This window comes from Labrus bergylta, chromosome 8 (genome assembly GCF_963930695.1).
Source record: "Labrus bergylta chromosome 8, fLabBer1.1, whole genome shotgun sequence".
Lineage (NCBI taxonomy): Eukaryota > Metazoa > Chordata > Actinopteri > Labriformes > Labridae > Labrus > Labrus bergylta.
The window spans coordinates 3,796,549-3,823,799 of NC_089202.1; the positions used below are offsets into that span (position 1 = coordinate 3,796,549).

A 27,251-nucleotide genomic window follows, 5' to 3' on the forward strand; every position below is an offset into this window, starting at 1 on the left:
TGTGTGTCAAATATTGATGCTTTGTCACAGCAGTCTATGCCTCTGCATGTGACATAACAGGCTTTCAATAGAGTGGAATGCAAACCCATTTGTGGTCCTTTAAGACCCCTATTTTAGATGTATTTTGTATTTTGATGTATTTTATGCATTTATGCAAAAGACAGGACAGTGGGTAGAGTCAGAAACCAGGCAGAGAGAAAGTTGGGGAGAGAAATGTGGGAAAAGGAGCCACAGGTTGGACCTGAACCTGCGCAGTCCGCCCAGAGGACCACAGCCTCTGTACATGGGACACACGCACTAACATCTGGACTACTGGTGCCCCCTATAAGACCCCTTTCACACATGCACTGCACTCCTGAAAATATCCCGACATTGTTCAGGGGGTTTGCATGAGTGAATGCAAAGGACGGATGTGTTCATGCCGACTGTACTGTTTGCTTCCAGCTCACTTATAAAAATTCAGTGCAAGGAGTGGATTCAGCAGGTAACAGACTTTAATCGATGATGTCAATTACGTTATGGGGATATTTTGTTGCTTTTCCCTCTTTAATGCTTGCCTCAGTTCTATTATTTTATTTTATTTTGTTTTGAGTATGAGACTTGAGAGAAAATGATGTAGAAACACAGAAAAAGTCAGCATGAGGTTTCAGTCCAGTGTGACACACGATCTTCACCTGGGAGACTGCGGTGTAAGTCTCTTGTGAAACCAAAAATGTACAAATGCCAGCATGGGTCTGAATGACATACAATAGGGCTACCTTGTGTGTCTGTATGAGACACAAGCGGTAAGACAAATAATTCGAAAACACAGGATGGTAGCTGATTATAGACACTGGTGTCTTTACAACATGACAGGAAGACATTTTAGGAACCTGAAGTTATCACAAAAACCCCAATGTTGCTGTAAAGATCTGTAGTCTGCCTTCACCAGTTGCTCAGGAAATGTCACATTGATTGGTTTGGGAAGACCAATGAAAAACCCACTTTATTTTTCATGGAGACCATAAGAACTTCTCTTATGTTGTTGTGCAAAAAACAGCACACAAAGGGTCATCACTAATGGTTACCCAGATAGCTTTTAACCCTCTTTTATTAGGGCTTAGCCTACTCAAATCACCTCAAGGTAGCACTGTGATGAGTTGTAGGTTTAATGAGGATGAGACATAGTATTGAAAAAAGATTGTTTTATACGTCTGTTTATCACCAAATGTAGAGTTTACTCACCTTTTTATTTACTACTCTAACACTGTGCGTCGCCTCCTGGGGGCTGTAAAAAAAAGAAGAGATAGAAAACAAAAAGGTGTTTGGTTGAAGGCTTTTTCTTGGAACTACACCATATTTCTCTTTGAGTGACAGCCAGCAGTATTTTCAAGGCTTTCCTTCCGAGTGAAGCCCGGGCGACAAACTGCACATCACAAGCCGGCCAAGATGGCATCCATCGCACAGCCGTGCCACTGATCTCTCCGCCATCGGCCGCCAATCAGACTCATCACATAGCTGCCTTCTGCTTGCTGACAGCAGCCAGGGCCAAAAAAGTTAACTCTTCCTCCACCAGTCTGGACTTAAAAAAAACAACAAAAAAAAAACAGAATGTTTCTGTCTGTGTCTCTCTTACTTTTTTTTGTTTATGGTCAGATTTTCTCAGCAGAAAAACAGCAAGCGATCACTCTCTCCAGGATGCACCTCAGCCTCCTCAACATTACGGGACAGAAAAGCAGCTGTTGTCTTTTCTTTTCTTGCAGCCTGGCCAGCTTTATCATCTCAGTTTCCACGCACAACACTCTGGTATATTATCGTGTCTATGTGCATACTGAACATCTCTAACTTAATTGGGAATATTGAATAGCAGATAATTAGATATTTGATGTGACACGTGGCGTCTAATGGGCTTGATGCAGTGGTCTCATGTTGTTCCCATAGCGAGAGGGATTTTTGATGTGTTGTCAGGCCCCGGTGTAAAAATAACTGAAGTGACAGCAGTGACTTGGTTGTCAGTGTTGTCGAGGCTGGTGCGGATTTTCACAGCCGTGGGTCCTGTGTGTGTGTGGTTGTGTGTGTGTGTGTGTGTGTGTGTATGTGTGTGTGTGTGTGTATGCGTGGTTGTGCGCCTGTGTGCATGCCCGTACTTGTGTGTATGTGTATGTGTGCTTGTGCAAGGCAATGTTGTGGGTGACAGTGCTGATCGCTGTGTGATGACAGCCTATCATTGTCGCTGTGCAAGAGTGAGAGTGGCAGGGGGGCCTTTTTGGCATGTGTTTTCTCCACGCCTTCATCTGTGTCTATGGCACTCCGAGCTTGGCTTAACAAAGGAGACGCAGGGTGGTGAGGTGGTGAGGTGGTGAGGTGGGGGTGTGGTGAGGTGGTGGTGGATGTTGGAGGCTGGGTGGGGCTAGCTGGGAAGAAGAAAAAAAAACGTGTCACATGGTGTCACTTCCACATTTCAGGAACAGGAAGTAGAATTCACAGACTCTTTGGGGCAAAAAAGTCACCATGGCAACAAGCTGGTACTTAAACTCATCTTCTTTGATGTTTGCACATCTCTTCAGTAAGCATACTGATGTTTGAGTATAAGTCACATGTGAGGTGTTTACAGTAGCTGCTGCAGGTTTGTCAGGTTCACATATGAGAATCTAGAAAACGGATCAGTTGCTTAAACGACTTCGGTTATGTTTCACGTTGCAAGAATACAAAGAACAAGTAACATCATCAACAAGTGCCATGTGTGAGCTGGAAGTTCTTCCTCTGGTCAGAATTTAGGTTTGGAAAAAGACTTGTATTAAACTTACCTTAAAGGGATGGATTATGTGTTGAAGTGTGGGTCGATAACAGTCAGCACAGTCCCTGTTTAGAGAAGCTGACCTGAGTTCCTACACAGAAGCTAAGCTTTGTCTTGCTGCAGACAGCCTCAGTTGAAACACGCACATTAGCCACAACTAAACGTCCTGAGGTGTGGGCTTTATTTGCGGATATTTTCCCTGCTTCACCTCATCAGAAACAGCTTTGTTATAACTCCATACAACATACAACCTCACTTTTAAAAAATGAACAATCCCTTTAAGCCTTTCAAAATGTGCTTTAAATGGATGGACTGCATAATGCTCTGTCAAAACAATGCTCTGCTGTGCTGCTGTGGAATCACTGCAAAAAAGCCTCTTTGTTTTGTTTGGGTTATAACTGGGCTCATGTATGGAAAAGCAATTCATGGAGGAAATACTTTCTCTCAACCTGCTACTTTAAGAGCCAAAACCCAAAGAAGGTGGTCTTGGCATTCTTCTCAACCAGTGTGCTTCATTCAAAATACCCCATAATAGCTGTTGAAAAATACACACACATGGAGTACATGCACAATGGGTGAAGTAAAATTATTTTGGTGCAGTGACAAGTACGTGACAGGCTGTCCATTAAATCAACATTCAGGATCTGCAACTTCCTTCCACTACGGTGATGCATGGTCATTAACTGGACTGTCTGCCCATCTGTCCTCTCCACATCCGCCAAAAGCTTTCACTCACCTGCAGACTCCATGAAGGAAACAATGTGAGAAATATACAGACATTGTTATCTTTGATTGTCTGACTTTTAAATCGTTTTTGTATTAATAATACAAATACACCAATGCATAATAAATGTGAACTTTAGATTTGCTGCTCTCCCACTTCTCATCCCTCTGCTTTCATTTCTGTGAAAAAGTTCAAGCTGAGTTTACATTCTCACGTTCAGTTATTTATGTGAGCCATACTGTGACAAAACCTGTCACTTACTCTTTTTATCCGAGCAGAAGACAAACTTTTCAGATGCGTCAAGAGACAATCGACTGCATGTTTCATACCGAGGACTGCGAGAAACGTACGCTTGTAAGTGAGGAGGCAGTTAACCTTTAATAAACAGATGGACAACTCCAACTGGTACTGGGAAATTAACAGGCTTGAAATAACAACGGGATGATGACATGCAAGCTGCCTACAAGCACAGTGTGCTTAATTTTCCTTTAATTTTCCTTTTGTTTCTTAAAACCAATACCACAAGAATATACAAAAACTCTTCCAATAATGAGTTTGTCTTTTTGACCTAAGAAACCAGAGTGTTGAGTTACAATATTTTGTCATATTTGTAGTGTGATGGAATCAGTGGATACTTTCAAATGCTCACAAATTCAAATTTATGGTTAATTGATTAAACATCAAATCATTCCTGCCACATAAAAGCCCACACTTTGTTTAATTCAGCGACATCATGGCCTCCTTTGATAGTCTTCTGTCTTTATTGCAGTCCAAGAAACCCTGTCAGCAACCTCTGACATCAACAAAAACACGATAATGTTAATGGTGGGTGTCACAGGGGAGCAGTGATTGAGCTGATTCAGAGCAATGCAGGACAAACTGCTTCCAAACGGACATGTTGAAGTTCTTTACAGAAAGGGAATGAATGTACGTTACATGCCCCTGAGGTACAATTCCTCTGGGAAATACTGGTTTTATGTAAGTCTGAGAAACAGCATTTAGAGCTTTACAGGACACTAAAAGTCTCCATTAAAATCCATGAAAAAGCTTTCATTGCAGGTTTTCCAGACTGTTGCAAAAGTCCTCCACACTGCATCAGAATCGTTTCTGTGGCCAAACATCTGGTCAGAAAGTCATATTAACAAAAGGATATTGACTAGCTGTGGTCAGGGAGAAACCACCATGGTCTGTGTCCTGTCCTCTGTGAGATAATGTCTGCTGTAATACGGGTCTGGCTCTGAATGGATATTGTGTAGGCTTGCCTTCTTTATTTCAAACTTCCATAATATTGCCATTACTTTTACACACTTCAACCACCAATTACAACTGTGTGAATGTAGTTCAATTAGTTTGAAAAGCAAACAGCAAATCACATTTTGAAGCTATCAGGTGGATAAAAGTAACAATTGTTTAAATACATATCACTCATGTTTAAATGGGAAATTAACTTGAGCGCTTTTCTAGACTTCTGACTACTCAAAGCGCTTTGACACTCCAGGTCACACCTATCCATTCACACACTGATGGCTGAGACTGTAAAGTGGCCATGAGTATTAGCTTATCCCATTCATACACATTCTTACACATACACATTTGAGGTAAAGGGTCTTGACCATGTTGCTGACATGTTGCTGCAGGAACCCCCGGCCTTCCGGTTGAAAGATGACTGACTGACCACTGAGCCACGCTTCCAATTTAATCACTTCTGGTCGATCAAGATCAATTGTATGTTATTTTGTCTCTTTCATGGCGTACTATGTACAAGTCTCCATAGTGTCTCCAAGTAGTCTCTAGATGGAAAAGAAAGACACTGCTGCATCTTTGACCGTATTAGTTCACTTTAAAAAACTTGAGACAGTTCAGCTTCCAAGTCAAAAACCACCTCATCAACTATTTTACTTTGTTACCGTTCCTTTAAGCTGTTTTCATTTAGTTTTTGATCCATACTGATTTCCTTTTCCTGTGATTAAGTTAATCTAAGTGAACAGTCCATCTACCAGAAGGTCCTTACTTTATTTCAAAATAAAAGCAGGATTAAATTCAAACAGCAAGTAAAGTACAGTCATCTTAAGACAGTAAAGCATGTCCATTTTGATTTTCAATTGGCAATAATGGAATTTCAAATGTGATTAAAAATTTGATTAAATGCAATTAACTGTTGAAATCTAGCGATGGTCGCGATTAACAATTTGAACCGTTTGACAGCCCTAATTACAATTACCAAAGTGTTTTTCCCACGGTATTAAGTGTGATTAAAAAACAGAGTTAAGGCTGTGTCTCATTGAAAATGATGTGTATTACATGAACAACTGTTGATATAACAAATCTGCTCTTACATGTGGATACCACATCACAATAAAATATGTGATGTGATAGAAATGTAAATATACCTATTTACATAAAGGTAAATGTAGCTAACATGGTGAATGTTGTCAGAATTAGTAGATTCCACAAAAAACCTTTTCTGAGCTTTTCTGATCTATCTGAGATTCTTACACCAAACCCTTTGCCAGATAGGATCTTCATATTGGATAAGCTTCAAAGACTTGAGTAACTTTCAGAAACAGAATTTTTTAACAGCCAATGCCAACTTTTGAAAATATTTTTTTTCTTCAAAAGCCTCTGCTTACAGCAACCACAGTTTAGGCGAGGTATGGGAAGGTCTGCTGTCACGTGAAATAAAAATAATTTTCAGGACATTTCAGCTCTTTGTTAAAGTTAAAGGATTATTGAGATGATAAATGATTTTAAAAACAATCAGTGTTCAGTTTTGATCGTCTCCCATGTGGAAGTTGGATGTACTGCTTGCTCCACCACCTCGACCTCCACACTGTTTATCTTACTTCACTACATAGACGGTTGTTAGGAGTATAAAACATTAAAAACAGAGAATTTGCACGAATGTGCACATGACTGTGCTCCTGATAACTGAATCAGTTTTCCCATTATAATAGTTTTAATCATCTGTATAAACAAGTTCTGTAGAGGAAAAAAAAGACTCAGTGGTAACTCTCTTTGGGCTCAATCAATCAGTCAATCTTTATTTGTAGCGCAAATTCACTCAAAATGTGATCTCAAGACACTTTAAAAAAGAGCAGGTAAAAGACCATACTCATTGTTATGTTAAAAAGGACTCAACATGCACAGCACTTAGCAACATTTAGCAAAGTTACAGTGGCAAGAAAAAAACTTCCTTTAAAGAAGCAGAAATCTTTATTGTGGCTTTGGTCTCACGAGTCATCGTCGAACACATCAGCAGGAAAGATCCCTCGAGTCTTCAAGTTCACGCCAAACTGAATCATGATATCCACCAGGTACAGTCTTTATAAAATGTATAAAACAGACTTGTTAATAATTCTTATTATAAGCTGTCTATAAGTTACACTTTAAAACCTCATATTTTAACTTCTAATGTTAATTTACACAACAAAAACCTGAACCTTTAAATAATCAAATTTAGTGGCCCTTCCTTTGAATATTAAAACATTTGATAACTTTTACCCCTTTTGTGCTTTTTGTAAAACATGTTTATAAAATCTGATACAGGAATGTAATGTTCACATGATTTGAAATCAGCAGGATGTGAATCTATTGAGGGGACATGATGAGACAGAGCAAAGGCTTTGCAGTGAGAGGGATCTTTCTTAAGATGTGTGGTAGGAGTGCCTCAGATTTTAGATAGATAGGGAAACTTTTTTTTTTGCAGTAGTAGTGGTTATAAACTAATACATTCTAATTCTTACACCAGAGGTTGTATTTTTATCCTGTTAATCAAGTATGGTCCAAAAGCTGCATAAAGTGTGTAACTTTCTTGTACACTTGACCTCGTACATTTGAGTCAGTTTTTCTGCGCACTTAAAAAAAACAAAAAAACACTGCAAATAAGGATCGTCTGCTGGGCATGGAGTTCACATTGAACATGAGCATAAAACTCACAGTTGGTCATATCCTGGGACAATTCCACTAAAAAGTTTATTTGAACAGGTCAGCTAAGTTCTCAATGTTAAAAAGAGAGAAAGGCTGCATTATGTTGTTCAGTTCTGTTATTTAAAAAAAAGGGCTTGGCCAAAAAGTTGCAAACGTTCTCCTTGGTGTGTCAGGGCCTTTAAGGCTACAGTTTTAACACCCCATGCCTCATACAATTAGCTGTTAGTAAAATTCAAGTATATTTGAGTATTTATGCTCAGTATGTTAGCAGCTGCTAGGAGACAGCTTAGCTTTTCAAACTGGAAAAAAAACACCAACATTCATTTTGGACTCACTAGCCAGGTCATTGATAGTTTAGGTTATAAAACCAGACAAAACCTGAACTGATCTGCCATGTCTGCACCTTCTACCCAGTTTTAGGATTCATGGCAACACACTGTGCTGAAAAAAATTAATAAATCCCATCATCCTCTAGCATCAGCACAGTAATGTCAGTGGATAGGTGACCTACAGGCCCATAGAACCTCTGGATCCTCATCCAGGCTGCCTGGGATCAGGCCTGTCCAGAAAAAGGCCCCGAGGGCCCGTACTGTACCTCACAGTCAGGTCTAATTTTGGTTACCTCGGCAACGGATGGGATTAGGAGTGCTGAGGGAGGGGCTCCTCTAACAAGACCGGTCATATGCATAATTCATGTAAACGAGCCAAGAGAAGAGGGGTGGCAGGAGTAGTTGATGGTTGATGATCACTTCCTGAAGATTCACATGCCTGCGCACACACACAGACACACACTCACACACACACACACACACACACACACACACACACACACACACACACACACACACACACACACACAGTTGTTGTCAAGTATTATTGTTTGTTTTACTTATTTGAAAAACAATGACCACACAGATGTTTAGTTTTCTTCATATCCTTTCCAATGAAAAAACATTTTTATGGTTTTGTGATTTTAAGATATTTCAGATGTTAGTTTCTTACAAAAAACGACCCAAACACATTTACATTTTAATCTAATAAGCACTTTATTGAGTCATTGAAGCACAAATGATGTGAGGCTGAGGAGCAGTGGTTTCAGTGGTGCTTGTTGAAAACAATCAGATCCTCTGAAATGACAGAGGGATTCAACAAAACTTGTCATTTCCACTCATGAACAGATGTCTCAAAGGACAAAAATTATGGCTGTGATTTCACTCAACATGTATATCACCAAAGTGTGAATGTTCTTGTGTGTGCCTCTGTTTGTGTTTGTGTAAGAGTCTGGGTGTCTGCATTAGTGAATCTGAATGCACTTGTTTGTGTATATGTTGCTTCTCAGTGGACATGACAAATGTGTCGCCCCTTCAGTGTGTGCAACACCGAGATGCTGCCTTCCACCACCCCTTGGAAACACACCCCACACACACACACACACACACACACACACACACACACATACACACCCTGCCACCTCTTCGCCCTCGCTTTCCTCTCCCTGCCCCCCCACCTGCATAATAATCCCCCCCCCCCCCCCCTTCTTCTCTGCCAGAGCGCTCATGTCCAAACCAAACACAACAGATCAACAACTCGGCATGCAGATCATGTCACGGGATAAATTATGCGCAGCGTGTCAGCTTCATACGTGGGCTCTCGGCTGGCTGTCCGTGACATGTGTCAGGGTGCCCCTGCATCTCCGCCGCGTAACGCTAATGACGTGATGCAGGGTTAGCCCTCCAATGCAGCCCACCCCACCCCACCTCTCCGCCTGCCCTCAAACACCACAACCCTGCTACCCCTTCACCCACTGCTCTACCACCCCCCCTCCCCCCCCACTACCCATCACGCGACGATGAGACAGTGTGTCACCTCCAGAAGGGCGGAAGGAAAAAAAACTGTGGTTTTAAGGGGATAGAGATGGACAACAGTGTCTGGTCCAGTGTGAGACTGTGGTGCTTGATGGCTGAGGGCCTTTAAATAGGAGACTGTGAGCAATATGGAATTTTGAAGGTCAGTTTTCTAATTAAGCACTGTTACTCATCTTCATTTTTTTTTATATCTGTCCATTTTTGTGGTAAGAAATCATTCAAACCAATGTTTTCCCTCCATAATGTTATTAGTTGAAGTGGGGGAAATGAGAAATTAAATATACGTTTTTATTAACTATTCCTCAAAATTACTTTTTAAACCTATAATTATATTTCTTAAATGTAAGTATGATAAGTGTGATAATCGTTTTTAGTACAATCAAGTATCAATACAACTGCACCTCTTTCATGCAGATACACTCAACATCAAAACAAATGCCAAAGGCCACTATCAGCTCTGTGTATCTGTTGAACCCGTTACATACACGACATGACATGGAAGACCTTTTTAAAACAATTTACCGGTCCCTCTCTCTCTCCCCCCCCTCCCTCACCCCTCAAATCTCTACCTTCTCCTCTCGCTCAAGATGGTCCATATTTTATTTATGCCCCTCTTTTTCTTTTTTCTTTTTGTTTTCAGTCTTTGTATGCAAATCCTGTCTGACTTGTCTGAATTATGTGTGTCTGTCCGGGAGCCTCTGTGATTCGGAGTGACTGAGGATTGCACACACGGTGATTGCATCCACTGGGCCTACTCTGAGCCTTGCATAAGTAATTGAGATGTCAGTATGTGTTCTCATATTCCCACAACAAAACTGTAGGAAAACATGCACTGTTGAAGGTCATTTGAATAATTCCTTAATGGAAGGAAGGCCTTGTTTTTCGGGATGCATGAAAAAGCAAATGTCAATGATCAAAATCAAGCATCATCATATCTCATGGAGGCAGCACTGATTCCTGGAGCACTTCACCCTGCATCTCCGTCTCTCTCCCTCTGAAAACATAGATAAGGGATAAGTGTCTTTGTGCATATCAAGCACAACACGAGCCACTATTTCTCAAGGGTCTTTTTGAAACACAAATTGGTTTTGAGACATTTTCCGTGTTGACCTCTTTGATTTGAAATAGGAAATGACAGGGACATGGTAGTTCTCATATTCAAAAAGAACCCCTGAGAGGTCAATGACTGAATCATACATATACACACTGGATAATGGGAAATATGTCATTAATCTTTCATATATGGATTATTATTGTAGCTATAGACATGTCCCAAGGTGGTCAGAGAACTAGAGATAGAATAGGTAATTTAGAGGAAAGGTGTTCATAGAAAAAACATGTCAAATATATATTTATAATGGTCCATTGTGTTATAATCAGATATTAAAGACGTCACACCAAAGATTTTAAGTGTTTTTTTTATGTCTGAAAGTGAAAGAAATGAAGACAAAGATGAAAACAAACAAACAGATGGACCCCCCCCCCCCTTCACATATACACACACACCAACACATAATAAAGGGTTATAAGAAAAAAAGGGAAAAATCACATCATAGTGTAAAGCCAGGATGAATTGGTATCGCATCTTATATTTTGTAAAACCACATCCCTCATCCTACCAAGATGGAGCAAACATTTCATCTCTTGCACGCTCTGTGTTTTGTCCGGGCTCGTGATGGATGAAAGGCCTGGCGACACACACCTGCAGTTCTCATCCGCCACCACATCATAACTAAAGGCTTGGCAGACTGGGATGATCTCCTACATCCGTTAGCCTGCTGCTGTCAAACACCATCATTCTCCAAAGACAACTCTGTCACATCAACCCTCCCACCGCAATATAAACCCACCTTGATGAAAGACTGCTGCGTGTCCATCAAAAAAGTACAAATACACTGCTGCTGACACCAGCTGGAGAGCTGCACTCTCAGTTACAGAGGCATGAGTGTCACACTAGTGCTTGGAATGATGCTGTATGAGTATCTAAAAAGAGTCTATCTTGTATAACATGTTTCTGAATCAATAAAACACACATAGACCTCACTCTCCCTGTGTAGTCTAGCGTTTCAGAACAATAAGAAGGCCAGTTTAAGCTTCCAAGACATTACCTTGGTTAAAAAAAAATATTCAAAATTAGGTTATGTCTTAAAATAATACGTTTTGAAAAATTTAACATTATTTAATTTTTTTCTGCACTACTGAAGGGTTGTGGAAGTTTGTTCCCAAAGCTAAATTAATAATACTATTAAAAAGGTTTAGTTATCAAAATGCATTTGTTCATAGAACCCTGTGGAGAAATGAAATGCATACTCCATTAATTTTGTTAAATCAACACAGTTGTATTATTAGGATCCAGACAACAATAAACACACTTTAAGAATTATTTGTTTCCAAGCATCATTCTGCTATTACGAGAAAATGTAAATACTTTGTTTTCCAAAAAACTTTTAAAAAGTGTCTATGATTAGTCTGTTAAAGCCCCATGGAAAACTGACTTGAAATGGTAAAAGGTTCATGTGATATCAGAATTTAACGTATCATTAAGAATCCTTTAAAGTCTGAGTGAAAATAAACATTCATATTCAGCATATTGGCTTCCCATTCAGCGCGACTTTAGCCAAACTGTTGGCTATGAGTGGATAGGCACAGAGAGGCTGAAGTGCAAGGAGGACATCGCTCGTGTTTTAGACAAAATCGTTTGGAAAACCTTGAGCATCCTATACGAAACTTGTTGACCAGTATTTGGGCTAATGAGAGCAGCATATGCTGGAGTGCTTTAGCGTCTAAACAAATCCCAGACCCACTGCTTCTCTAAATCCACCGCAAGACAAGATGTCATCTGCACCCCTGGATGTGAAGCCAGGGACGGCACACACAAGTATGAAGGCTGAGCAGGAGGAAAAGTTTTGTTGCACTTGATTGGGTGGGAAATGTGTGTATTTCTTTATTATTGGTTTAAAATTTACTGCGTAATAAATCTCAGAGCTAACCCTGCCCACTTAACACCCAAACGTCTTAAAATGTACAAAAACATAAAAGACAAAATCTCTCAAACAGTTGGAAGGTAACTTCTATTATATCATATACATACAGTGAGATCACATACAACATAGTTAGAAGCTTTTTGTGGATTTGTGTTTCCAGGGGCTTTAAAGTAAAAAAATAAATAAAATAAAATGAAAAGTCCACTGAACACGTCCTGTTTTGGTGGCAGAACCTTTTTGGTTAGTGTGTATTGAGGGTGTAATTGTACAGAAGGAAGCTAAGCAACGTTATTGAATGAAGTCCACAAACTGACTTAAATCAACATAAAAATAGACTGAGGCAGGTATCTTGTGAAAAAACCTGAATACTGATAACTTGTTTCTGAATGCCGTTTCCACAATGAGCGGTTTTATCAGGATCCGAGCAGATTTCACCAGACTTCAGTTCTTGATCCAGCACAAAAGCTCCCAGTCGTTGTTGCTTTGTTTGTCGATTCTCTGTCAGACATTGTTTGTTTGGTTTGAGGTATTTTGGAAGGGTATTAAACCATACATTGGAGTTGGGTGCAAAGTTGGAGGCTTTTTATATGGCAGACACACGGCAGGGTGCTCAGAGGGAGCTTTGTTGTTGTTTCATGGTTGACAATGATCCTCATGAAGCTCTCATATGCAAACAAGGAACACCGTCCATGAAAATATGAAGTCTGACAAAAGACTAGACTGCTGCACACTTAACGCTTCAGAGGGGAACTTCCATTACTTCATTCCACTTCTATGTAACTCCATAGAGTGACACTTCTCCATCATTTCCCCTGTAATATGAAAATGATATATACTTAATGCAATACACAGGAATGTAGAGTAAATATTCCCATGCAAATACCAACATTTCCCTGTTCTATCAGGGCAGAGGCAGACATGAGTTATGCAGGTTAATACTCCCTCCCCGTGTTCCCGCCAGCCCAGGTAATTTTGTTATTCCGATTGTGCCCTCTGTCTACACCCACCCCTGTCTGCTGTACATAATGGTCCCAGCCCTGAGAGGAAGCAGGCATTTACTTATACAAAACCTCGAGGAAATCCCTACCAATCCTCAGGGCTCACGTTCAGCAGCGCCCAAAACACAAAGGCTATGCAAATCTGCCCAGCCTGCGTTTATCTACCCTCGGTTTCCGTTTGCACCACGGGAACCAGCATTGTGTCGTGCGTGGCGATTATCGCATGTAATTTACATAGAATACGCACAGGAAACAGTGCACTGATCTCTAACAAAGCAGCGAAAGAGTCTCTATCGGCTCAGCAGCTATCTGACGGCACAGCAAAATTACAGGTTTAGCTGTGGGGTATTAAACCTACAAGGTGTTTTTTATTTCTGGTGTGGAGGGAACACTATCTCCTCCAAATGTTGCTTGTTTATCTGCCTTGTTTGTTTTATAACCCCAACTCTAGCAGCCCCTTTCCTGAGGATGCTGCATCTTCAGCCAGGCTAATCTGCCCTCTGCCTGTGTTTCCTTTGTCACTGAATCCGTGTATCAACACAGTGAGGTGCAGCCAGATCGAGGAGGTGTGTAATTGCACAAAGACACTCATGCTAATATAGCCGCGAGAGTAAATGTGTGTGTGACTGACTCAGCCAACATGAGACATGTTGTGAGTGTGAGGAATGGAAGTCATAACACTGCAGCATGGCGTCATCCGTACAAAGGCTGGTACTGTAAGTACTCTATCAGAAACTTGAGACATGAGGGCAAGATGAGAGATCAAATTCCAGATGAAGACGCTTTACCTGCAGGGCTGCCTGAGGAAGAAAAACCCCACAACTCGCCGCTTACCTTTGGCTGAGAGTCATCTAAAGGTCACTTTACACAGTGATTCACTTCCAGCTCTCACTACAGCTAAACATTAAGGAGGTATGAAAGAGAGATGGACCTGAACGAAGGAAAAAGAAAACTTTTGAAAAGCAAAAAATTGGGTGGAAAGAGGTGTCACCTCAGTGCAACGAGAGTTAATCACTTTGATTGACCTGCTTGATCAAGTCCAAAAGGGGCTGAAATTGTCTGTCATGCCCTTCAAGTATTATGAAAACATTATCATAGATCTGATTTTAAAAAGTTAGAAAAATTGAGGCAAAACACTGGTGTTTTTCTGCATTTTCTGCTGAAATGAAATATCTTGTCACTTTATTCTGAACGTTGTTTAATCCGAAAAAATAAAACCTGAAAGATGTATCTTAGTGTGTGGAAGCTATGGTACTACACGTGCTTTAGATTTATTAGAAACTCAATCTAATTTGAATTGCTCAGAGAAAAGAACATGTGCATGATGTGCTTTCTTGTTAGCTGTTCTCCAGCTGATCAGAAAAAATGGAGAGCTTTCTCTGGCCTTATCATCAAAATGTTTTTTTAAATTATTGGTTGGTTTACTGCGGCCAGTCAGGAGGCAATCTCCAGAAGAACAGACATCCGTCTTATATTGTTCCAGGAAGATAGGCCAAAGTACACTGCCGTCATTAATACAACACTGATTCTTTCAGAACGGGCCCTCCGAAGGCCAGTCACAAGCCTAGCATGGGTTGCTCACAGTACAATAGGCACCCTTACAGCCTTATCACCCCAGACATCTTCATCATCATAATAATCAACAGCAGTATGATGTGGCTCAGTCATCAGTTATAAGTATGACACCAGTGACTTTTTCCTCTTTAAATGTTGCAAAGATAAAAGCAGGTCTGTTACAAAACATAAAGTATGTACTTAAAGCAGGAGCTTATGATGGCATAAGTTTAACCAAAAGAAGAAAAATCCTCTTAAACTGGGTTAGGATTTGATATGTGTGTGATTGCTTTGATTTACCGCAAAGCTAAATCTACAGAGTACAGTTATATATACATGTTGAGTATGATGCACTAGCATGACAAATGAACACACGACCACAAATTTATGACTTAACAACTGCTTTGGGGTTTATTTTACAATTGAGAAAGAAATGAAACGAACTAATTGGTGCTAAAAACTTTTTTTTACAATATTGTTGATAAAACATTGAAATGTATAGTCATTGTGCATCGCTTATTTATTTTCCACACCATTTCATGCATCAAATCGGATGCAAGGATAATTAAAATCATTTCTGTAAACCAAGCCAAAGAAGCTAAATTTGTATTTTCTTTAAAAAAGGACATTTTGTAGCTCTACAGCATATATCTATGTACACCATCTGTTTTTTATTTATTTTCGACCATTTTTCTATATAAAATGACATTATAAAAGTTAGAGAATGCACACACCTTAAGATACAAATAATGTTGAGCCTTTTCAAATGGTAAGATATGTCTTATGGAGTACTGACATTTCACTGGTAATCATTTACATGTAACGGACTGTTCTCTTTACAGTTGAATAAAGCGACACAATTTAGAAAGAGAAAGTTGTAACAAACCATACAACTGGGAAATTGCTATAAGGTGATACTTCACAACAAGGAAACGTTTTTTTTCAGCAAACTTGCATACCGACGGCCATTCATTTTCACTGATTTACTCGTAACCAGAAGCAGCGTTTCAGTTTTTCGAAATGTTCACATGGTCTTTTTTTTTCTAATACGCTGACAGATTTATTAGCAGGCCATTCATCATCAAACATTGCAGTGACAGGAACCAAAAAAAGGAGAGGAGGGAAATGATCAACTTTGATCTTTTAAATCAATCTGATTTTGACAAATGCTATTGAAAGATACTTCAAAACATGTTCTCTTTACAAATTCAAAATGAATCTCTCTAAGGTGCTACTTCAGTCTTTCAGGGTAATTCTTTCATTCTTTTGGTGTATACATTTAATTTTCACCTTCTTCATATCAAGTATTATACAGTTTTCTCTCCTATCAGTTCTCTTTCCACTTGCCACTTTTTACCATTGAAGCAGTAGTTGTATTTTTGCCATCAAAAGATTAAAATCTTGTGTTTAACCTTGATTCACTAAAATACATGCACAGATCAGACAAATAGCATATAAATATATTACAAAATAAGTGTAAAAAAAGCTTGGCAAAACAAAAAAACAAATCGACATGAAAAGACATGGTCCAGTCAGGCAGTTATCACAACAACAAAAAATAAAAATAAAAAATAAGACCGATTTTTTTTTCTGGCGGCTCAGTTCGGCCCAGTGCAGTAACTGTGAACAATGTCATTTAGTGCAATGAATTTCTAATCAGTTCCACAGCTGTCAGTCTCTAACCTCAGCTTGAGACCCCACTTAAACTTTCTCCATCTTGTCTAGCTTCTCCAATTTCTCCAAAGCAGTGACAAACACCAGGTGGTCCTCCGGAGACTTGCCGTGGGTCTTGCTGAGGTGCAGTTTGACTGCATGTTTGCTGACGAATGTCCGATTGCACAGTCTGCACTGGTACACAGAGCCTGTGTCGTCCTCTGTCGTGGTCAAGGCTGACAGGGGGCTGCCGAATGTCATTTTGTCTGTGATCACCTTTGAGGCAGCCTGCTGCTCCCGTAGGTGCTCAGCTGACAGTTTGGACAGGTCCTTCAAGCTGAAGCCCAGGTGAGACTCCAGGTGGCCGATGTAGGAGGAGGGAGTCCTGAACTGGGAGGCACAGTCACCACAAAGAAAAACAGGCTGGCATGAGTCCATGTTTTTGAGGAACTTGGTGCCCCCAGTCCGTCTCAGCTGGTACTTGACATTAGCCAGCCAGTGGGATATGGTAGTCATGGAGAGGCCTGTGAACTTACATATGTGGACCCTTTCCTGGGGACCTAGGTCCGTCATGGCGTAGCGGCCTTCTGAGGTCTCCCTCAGGCTGGAGGCAAACTGTGCCTGGAGGATGAGGAGGTGCTGGGGATTCCAGTTGGATTGCCTCCCTTTTCTCTTCTGCACTGGGGACAGATCCTCCAGGGCGTCCTCGAATGCACTGCCATCAGCATCCGACTTCTCTGAGATGGAGGACGGAGTTGAGGATTTGGGCGTCAGTCTTCCAGTGAGGTTTTTGACCATATCTGAAATGTCCATTAGGGCGTTCTCTCTCAGGGGAGAGGAGACTGAATCAGGGAGGGAAATAATGGGTTTGTTACCATTTACACTATTGTTGAGCACACTGTTGTTGTTGTTGTTATTATTGTTACTGTTTGTGTTTTCGGTAGACTTATTTTTACTAAGGTCTATGGGCTGGTCACTGTTTTCATACAACTGGTAGTGATTGATGGGCTCAGCTGGCTTGCCCTGAGGAGTTGGGTTGAAAGCCGGCTTATCCATCATGCTGTTGCTGATCTTGTAAAGCATCGACAGTGGATCTGCAGCTGGGCTTACTGGTTTGGAGGCCTTACCCAGGTGTGTATTCATGATTGACTGGAGTGCACTGAGAGGATTGATGAAAGGACTTTCTGGTGAGTGATCAGTGATGATGCCAAGACTGTTGCCATTAGTTACAGGGGACTGGCAGGCCTCAGAGCTGTTCTTTGAATGGTTGTTGTGGCTGTCTACTAGGCTCTCTTTGGGCTCTCTCTTGCAGATGAGCTCAGAATCTACACTGCCTGGGCTGCTACTTCTCATCCCAGACAGTTTACCTACAGACAGGTCATTTGGAGATGCTAAATGCTCTCTCTGCTCTTTCAGTGCAGGAGAGGGCGACTTGACTAAAGATGGCGGCCGGCATCGTTCCAGACTCACCATCTTCTCCTCCTTTTCCTTCTTCACAGTGGCAGCTTTACCCGTCACTTTCTCCACTAGCTCCTCCATGGCAGTGACATTACTCCTGAGCGGGGTAGGGGAGGAAGGACTCCGGGGTGAGTGGATGACTGAGTTCGGGTCACCCACTAGGCCTCGTAGCCCACTGTTAAACATTGGCTGCATCTGGATACTCTGGACAATAGGGGGTAGAATAGAAGTTGAGCTCTTCATGGCACCCTGAAGCTGGTAGGCTGCATGAATGCTGGGATAGCCACCCCATGTGGGTGTGCCCGTCTGGGCCTTGCTAATTGCACTGGATACTGTGTTCTCCAGGGATTTAAGAATATCCAAACCCTCTTTTGGTGCCTCCTCCAAATCTTCTTCTCTAAGGTATTTATATGATGTAGTGTCATTCTCACCCGAATCATCTTTCTCCTCTTTGATTTTTTTCTCAAATGGCTCACCACCTTCAACCTTTTCATCCTCAGCCAAGTCCCTCTTTTCCTCTGAGGCAGAGGAGAGGGCGGGGGACACTGGCTGGGACTTAACACTAGTGGGAACAGGGAGTCTGGTGGTAGTGGGTGGAAGTGGAATGGACTGAATCTTTTCTTCCACCACTGGGTCAAAAACCAGCTGTTTGCCCTTCTTGGATGCAGAATGTGTTACCTTCAAAAAGTGACCTGTGACCATCATGTGGGCAGTCAGCTGCTGCAGTGTATCATGGGAGCTCCCGCACTCCATGCATTTGAGGATCTGGGCTTTACGAGCTTCAAACTGCCATGTGTAGCTGGCCCCGTTCTGATAGCCATAGCGGTTGTTTGGCGTAACATAGGGGTTAGCTGCAGCTTTTGAATCTTTGCCAACATCCCCAAGAGATACACTACCACCACCACTACCAGCATGGATAGAGTCTGGGGAGCATGGAGACACTATGGCATCTTGGAGAGCTCGTTTTTTAGCTGAAGTGGATACCAGTTTAGTGGCCAGGGCTGGCACTGGTTCTTTGAGAGGCACTTTCTGGTAATGCTTGGTCTTGATCATATGAACACTGAGATCTTGAAGAGATTCAAATGAGTGGCCACAGTACATGCACTTCAGGACCTTCTGGGCATCCTCTTTGCCCTCCATCTCCATCAGAGAGCGCTTGCGAGGTTTGGACCAGCGCTTCCCCTGCTCCTCCTCTTTGTCCTTATTGTCATCTCGGTAGTGTCCCGTCTCATTCATGTGGACCGTCAAACCCACCAGCGTGTCATAAGCAGCGCTGCAGTCTTTGCAGCGAAACTTGCTAGCACCAGTAAAAACAGAGCCATACAGCTTGTTGTTCTGCCGGTAGAGCTGCACTGTGCTAAAGAGGCTAGGCTCGGGTAAAAGGTGGTAGGGAGTCTGCTGGAGAGTTTTAGCGAGGGCTGCTTGGTGCCAGTCGTAAGCTACACCACTACCATTACTAGCCCCGCCACTGCTGTTCCCACTGTTGCTGGTTGCACTGTGGCTGCTAACAGAGCAAGCTGCTGTGCCATTAGTATTGCCACTTGTGTTGCCTGTGTGGTTGACAGTGGTGCCAGAACTCCTGCCATTATGGTGACTGCTAGCCATGTTTACAATGCTGCTCTTGTTTGTGGTTGTGGTTGTGGAGACAGAAGCGGTGGAGGTTGGCTCGGGAGTGGCGAGGGCACTGTTGACACTGCCAGCTGCTACAGGCTTGGCTTTCATGATGTCCATTGTGATACTAGACCAAGAGGCATCTGAGATGAGGTTTGCATAGACGGCTTTCATCTGTGCCAGGCTGTCCTGGAAAGAGAGGCCGTTGTTGGGCCGGAAGGGCAAAGCAGAGCCTTCCCTCTCCTGACCGTCCCTGGAAGGGGTGCTTTTGAAGTCTGTAAGTCTGTCACTGGCATCGCTGAGTGGAGACCCATATCCAGCATCAGGGTTGGTGCCATTGCTGAGTGGAGAGTCTCTGTAACTGGGTGGTTGGCCTCCATCAGCATCTGCGTCTTCCTCCTCCTCGTTGCACAGGAACTCATTGTCCTGTCCGTCTAATGAGAGGCCATCATCCTGCAGGTGCTCTTCCCCATCTTGACCAGCTACCTTAAGCTCGTCTTCGGGCATGTATGCTAGAGCGAAAGAAAGCAAGAGAGAAGACAAAAAGGGAAGGGAAAGAAGAGAGAGAAAAGAGGTCAACTCAGTGAAATTAAAGATTTACAGCACACTAACAGGACCACTGTCAAAATAACATGGAATGAATACTAAATGATGAGAAATGTAGGCTTTTATTCTCCTCCAATGCGAGTGTGTGTATGTGTCAGCATGCATGCATGCAAGAGTTTGTGTATATTTTACACACATGTGGCTCTGAAAGCCAGCGGTGAAAAAAGCCTCCAAGGGAAAAATAAATCACTGAGCCTCTGACAGTTGTCCTTTTCCTTCCCAACTCCCTATTCCTCCACACATGCCTTATGTTTCCCAGGAAATGACTTGCTGTTTGGCCTTGTTAGCCAGCTGCATGCTTGCATGTTCAACTCCCCCCTTTTTTTCCTTATTTCTCACTTCCCTAAGCGTTATTGTCTCTCACTCATCCAGTCCAGAAAGTTCAGCTCCTCACATGTTCAGGTTATGCAACTCATCTGGGAGTGAATGAAATAAAACACTAATTCTGAGATGTGGTATTTTTTTTTCCTGAACCTCTCCGATATACTGAAGTCATTTTCATTTAAGCAAGTGAGAAAGTGCTAAAAATGCCACAATGACTAGTGAAAAAAACAGAGTCTAATTAGACTTTTAATGCATTTGCAAAATATTATATGGTTTTGTGATCCAAAATGGCATGGCAAAAGCTCCAAGGAATGACAGAATCAAAGAGGAAAGCAAGCAAAAAAAAAAGAGGGGCAGGGGCAAAAGATCTGTGCATGGAAGAAGGCCACAGGTTTACCAGAAAAATATATAATGGCAAACGAGATATTAGGCCAGACCGTGTGTGTGTGTGTGTTTGCGCATGATAGTGGAAGACACAGCAAGTATCAGTAAGTAGGAGAGACAGGAGGTGGTTATGGAAAGAACAAGTGAGTGAAGAGAAGACGTTGGGGAGAAAGGAAAAAGTGAGCAGGAGGTGGTGGGTTTGATGGGTGGTGAGAGGGGGAGTACGAGAAAAGGGAGAAAGAAGAGAGAGAGGGAGAGGGTGAGGCAGACAGGAAAGACGGCCCCCTAGCTTCTTCCTTTATCTCCTTCCTGCATGGTGAGATGTGTGTCCTAGATGCCAGTATCAGTCTCTCCTGATGAAACAGATGTGCTGTCAGCTTCAAACGGCACGCTAACCTGTCATATCATAATCTAAGTGGACATAATACCTGATATATATACACTGGCACCATTTACTGCTGCCTGAGAGGAGATGGGTGGAGGAGGTGGGGGAGGTGAGCAGCTGCACCGTCGACTGTGACTGTGCACTGATGTGCATGCATGTGTGTGCGAGTGCCTCAGTAAGTGCCTGTTTGCAAATGCATGTTTGTCCGCATGCTCACCTTTCAGTGCCTGTGTGTGTACTTTACACACTCTGCAGCATCATGCATGTTTGCTCATTCAGTGCAAACCTGAACCCACCGACCATAATATTGCCTATAAGTCTGAGTTCGCTGTGTGCTACTGATACACCCTTCTCCAAATGAGCAACATACTCCCCTAACGCTTGACAGGATTTCAGTGAAATGAGAGCACTACAGGAGAACCTGGCTGCGCTTCAATCCCACTGACAGACTGAGACCGAGACAGTTTCTAAAACTCCTGAAAATCCCTAACACAGCAGATTAGCATTATGTGCTGTACACTCTACAACACATCTGCAGAGTGTCTTCTGTTACAGTGCTCTCCCCCTGGCAAACCCGCTTCCAGAACAGGAGGCTATCAATACATATCAGCCATTTAATATACAAAGCATTCAGCAGAAAGGCTATCCTTTTATTACAAGCCTACACAAACAGGGCAAACGTACAGTAGGAATTACCAAGTGAGTCACTCGCATCTGCTGCAGCCAAAAAATAGCTAAACCCTAATAATTGGCAGTGCTTAACACACACACACACACACACACACACACACACACACACACACACACACACACACACACACACACACACACACACACACACACACACACACACACACACACACACACACACACACACACACACACACACACACACACACACACAGAGAGACAGCAGGAATGAGAAGCAGCAGATCAGAAATATCCCTGGGTGAGTGACAAAACACAGACTGCAGCAGGGAGGGGCTTCGAACAATGAGCAGGTCGCCAGGGAACCCTTTGACGATCCTTGTCAATCAATGCCTGTCCTGCCATGTTGTCATGGAAACAACAAAGAGGGTGATATCAAAAGCACACAGACAAAAGACTGGCAGACACACACATCTGTAAAAAAAAATCACAGGCAGCAAGTGGACGCTTTCGCAAACTATAAATGTGAAATATTAGTGATGAAACGTGGTGAATGTCAATCTGAAATAAATGATTTTTCCATCTAGATTGAGATGATGCATTTATTCTGACAGGAAGCTAAAATCTGAAGCGCTATGAAGGAGGGATATCAAGAGCTCCATATCAGCTATATCTATTCATCGCTGCAGCTTGGAGATATGTAATTGTGACTGAGGACCAGCTAAAGCTCCTTCTTCTGTCCTGGATGTACATATGCAGATCAACACCACCAGCAAGGGGGGCGGGCGTGGGAAGGGGCAGGGCTGGCGTGCAGTCCCTGGCGGTTTGGTTTGCCGAGTGGGTGATGGCTGTGAGCAGGGCCATCTGCACGGGCGCCAAAGCGCCTGTCACTTTTGCTCGGGGACGTGCCGCCATCAAGGAGACAGGCGGCAGCGTGGCCAGGATAGCACTGCAGCCTCACTGTCAGAAGCTGCAGCGATCAAGCCCGCCACCAGCCACGCCAGATCACCGACGACACACACCACGGCAGCAGGAATTAGTCATCCCAGTGTAACTCCCAATACCTACGCATATGGTTATATCACTGTTAATAAAAAGGGATCCAAATTGTATTAAGCACCAAAAAGGGGTTTGTAGTATCCCCTCAGATGTTATAAAGAGCCTTTTTAAAAATGCATAACGCACAAATGGATTGACTTACACACTGCTGTAAAGCAGGTGTCATCAAAGGTTTTCATGTCTCATGTGACCAAAATCATATGGGAGACGGATTCTTATTTAATTAGAGCTAAGAGCTGAAGTGGATGTTTTGTTCTGATCTACCCCATTTATTTTTATTTTTCATAAACGAGAGATCACGACGTACTCATGAAGTACCCTAAATTCAAATTTTTTCTCACATTTAACTTTTGCTCTCTGTAATCAGGTTTGTGCAATTAAGGCTATTTCTCAAAGACCACACAGGAGCAGTGTGGGCTGAGTCCCAAGTTACAGAACATCCAGACAGTTTGAAATGATGTTATTCTGATGAAAAGAACGAGTGAACGCCCTGTATCCACTGGGCCTCGCAACGGGACAACATGATCGACCTATGTACAGATCATCTCTAAAACATTCTGTCTCACACAAAGCCTGAATACGGGGATGAGGTGATTTTTTTGTAACTGATACCAAAATGAAATACAACCAGTGGACACATCAGCATTTTGGCAAGGAGTGCAGCAGAAACATATCACTCCTTTTCAAAACTTTGCTATCGTTCTCCACCCTGCCCCATTTTTTTTTTCTTTTTTGCCTTCTCCCTTTTCTTTTCTGAGAGTCTGCTGGTTGTTAAATCAATAAAACTCTCTGTCAGGCTTGCGGAGCTTCACCATTTGGCCGCTGTCAAAGCCAAACAAACCAGATAAGAAAGGCAGAAAGGCGATGAAATGAAAGAGAGAGAGAGAGAAAAAAAGAAGGGGATGAAACTAGTCAGCCTCACCCCCACTCCTCCACCACCACCAGCCCCATTTCTCCAACACCCCTCTTTCTATTTATTTACACACATTTCTTTATTTATTTGATGTGAGTTTGGGAAGAGGGGGCAATCACAGCAGTCATTTGCGGCACTAATGTCCAATCACGGCCCCCTTCACTCATGTGATTTAGGCAGTGCAGGAGTGGGCTCATGGCAGAGAATGCAGGGGGGGGTGGTAGGTGCTTGGGGGGGGGGGGGGGGGCGTAGGCCGTTTAGGCCGGGCCCTAATAGGAAACTGGCAGTCTTATTCCTTCCCCAGATTCTGTTTGTCACCCTGCTCTCCATTACGTGCCTCTCAACCCTGATGGCTTTGGACAGGAGCTGATCAAAAAGCCATCGCTTGACCTACACGCCGTGGCAGAACGAGACTTGCGCCCTGCACAGGAAGAGAGGAGGGAGAGAGAGAGAGAGAGAGAGAGAGAGGGAGAGAGAGAGAGAGAGAGATGAGATAGAAGAGACAGAGGAGGAGGAGGGGTCTGCGTCAGTGTATGTGCAGAGAGGAGAAAGAGAGTGCGGGGGTGAGGATGGCGGAGGGAGGAGCAGGAGAGAGTGGGGAGGGGGTGATAGCTCTCGGACCGGGACAAGAGGGCTGTAAATAAAATGACATTATTATTTCCTCTGTCCCGTCATGTAGAAAAGCCAATTATGGTAATGCTGCTGCCGGCGTGTCAGAGGGAATGCTGGGATGTGCTTCCCGTGAAGCGGCTAACATGAGAGCAATGCCCCGATCAGGAACACAGGCCTCAGTTTGACAAGAGACGGTACAGATAGGGAGGAGAGGGAGAGAGAGAGAGAGAGAGAGAGAGAGAGAGAGAAAGCGATATGAAGATAACACAAAGCTGCATCTGGGCCTTGTTTTCTTAACAGATAAATATTTAGCTATCTGCAGGGGAAGAAGACTTTGTGAAATTCAACCCATTACAGCTGACAAAATACAAAATTTGGGGATCCATATTTAACTCTTACATCTTCAGTCACATTCTGAAAAACATTTCAGCTGCCTAGAGTTGTGTAGCTTCGGATTTGTAAAAAGATCAAATAGCAACCAGTGAGGAAGTGTGTCATGCAGAATTGTGGTTGAGTGCAGCTCTGATAAGAAAATGATTGAGAAGCCAAAACCCTAAGAAAAGCTATCAACCTGAAAAAGTTCAGGAGTTCGTGAATTATACTCTGTCACACCTCAAAATTTGACGAGATGAATTATGCAAAGATGACGGCGAGAGAGCCGGATATTGAGGGTGAAGGCGATCATTTACTTTAGAAGCTAATTCGTTCTCATCTCGTCTTAGGCTTCTCCTGGTATCCCGTTCGTCAAAAAATTCCTCCTACGCCTGATAGGGGGGACTCTCCTTAAAATAATTTCTCAGCTACCTTTCTTTCTTTTCTCCCTTCTTCCTTTTTTTTTCTCCCACCCTCCTCCCCCTCTCCCTCTCTCCAGCCTTGCTCTCATGCCCACATGGGCCCCTCCCAAGCGGAATAATGGGAGCATATGGCCTAGGCAGCACCTACAGGGCCTTAAATAACTGCTGCAGCATTCCAGCTCGCTGTACCAATTTATCTCTCCCCCCCTCTACACCCCATTTCAAAACACTTCTAGTCAGAGTCGAGCTCGGTAGACACCAGCGGATGGGACATGTTCTTCAGACACATAGCTACATAATGGACTGACGTAGAAGGTGGTTTTGAATGTGAATAAGTGCTGTGCAAACAGGATTAGCGATGAAATTCTGTATTATTGGCAGATATTCAGTGAGCCTTTCTGCTGATCGCTTGTGCTGGTGGCTCCATGCAAACACTTCAAGTCATGTTGATTTACAGCGAGCCGGTAGCATTATGTAAAGGCATCGCACTGATCTGTTAGAGAGCAGTTTTGCTGGTGTGTTTTTGCTCAGCAAGCAGGTTGGCAATGTTAAGACTGTCTGCCAGTCAGTGCATGGAAAAGTTTGGTATCGGTGAGGGGGGAAAAAAAGCCCAAAACTCACTGCGCACTAAAGCCATGCCAACAATAATAATGTTTTCATTGAATATTCTATCAAAAACTTTACACATCCCACAAGGGATATTATTTTGGTGAGGGCAGCCTCTACATAAAAAAACACACTAACATCAATTCTAACATTTTTGCAAAATAATGAAGAAATATCTAAATAATACTGACAAATGAGTAGATTGATTGTAAAATAAAAAAGAACTACATAACACGCTAAACGAAAGTTGCATTAAAAGGTATAAATTGATCTATGCATTAAGAATGTCAATACTTTAAGCTTTTAACCCAAAGCTGCAGCAAGTGAATGAGAGAGAGAGCACTGTTCTTATATTTCATCAAACATTCCCCCCCTATGAATACAAGTAGGAATGCAACAATCATTTTGTGTGCATGTTTGCCCTTCGCATGCTGATGATTTCACTCAAAGAAGCTTCGAGTGAAATCATCAGCTAAATCCAAATGATGTGTGATAAAAATTGATTTGTGAAATTCAGCTGACTACGTTGTTGGTCTGTAAACAAAAAGGTGCGGTCAGAGGTCAAACAGGTATCCAGTGCTAAGCTGGTACAGGTCATGTTAACATGTAAATACGTCAATATGTCCCCCAGAAATCCTTCTGTCTGACCTCCACACAATGAGAAATGGATTGATGGGAGGTCTTTTTTTTCTTCTGCATATGATTGTGTACAGGAAGGTACGAGATCCAAGAGGCATGTGGGCAGGTTTAAATGTTTGTGTGCGTGTGTTTTTTTGTTTGTTGTGTGGGTTTTTGTGCGTGCGTGTAAGTGTGTGTGGGTAAGTGAGGGAGAGAGAGAGTGTGAAAGGTGCTGCTGTTTTATTTATAGAGCAAGCGCTATTTATACCCAACTCAAAGATCAGTTCAGAGAAGCAGCTCGTGGGCCACAGCCAAGATCACTCTCCATTACTGTGCATGCACAAAACCAAACACACTCACTCACACACACGCAAACACACACTTGCATCAAAGCTGCAAGGACTATCGTCTTCACTATTTCCTCATGCATGCAGTAACAACACAAGAAGACATTTACAGTATATGCAGCTGTGTGTTAGTTTGTGAAGCAGTAGATGAGGGTGAGGGAGGGGGGAGGGGGGGTTGGTTGGTTGGTTGGGGGGCACAATGACTGACTGAGTGTTCTTCATGGAGTACAGCAGGCTTTAACATGCTGAGGGATCAATATTGTGAACCAGCGCCAATCGATTGCAATTCATCTGGCTTTTTTTTTTTTTTTTCAATTTCATTCTCACCCACTCACACTCTGCATTGAGCTGCTGCTACTGCTGTCCTGTGAGGCAATACATAAATAAATATACACACACATTAAC

General features: G+C 42.6%; 1 protein-coding gene across 2 annotated transcripts in view; it reads right to left on the reverse strand.

Annotated features, from left to right (window-relative positions):
- Positions 1–15,212: 15,212 nt before the first annotated feature.
- Positions 15,213–27,251, reverse strand: part of LOC109984069 (teashirt homolog 1) — a 37,420-nt gene continuing 25,381 nt past the window's right edge. For both annotated transcript variants that reach the window (XM_020634091.3, XM_020634084.3), the window contains exon 3: positions 15,213–20,062. In XM_020634091.3, the coding sequence (XP_020489747.1) occupies positions 16,530–20,062 (3,533 nt within the window). In that variant the 3' untranslated portion in view covers positions 15,213–16,529. The remainder of the gene's footprint in view (positions 20,063–27,251) is intronic.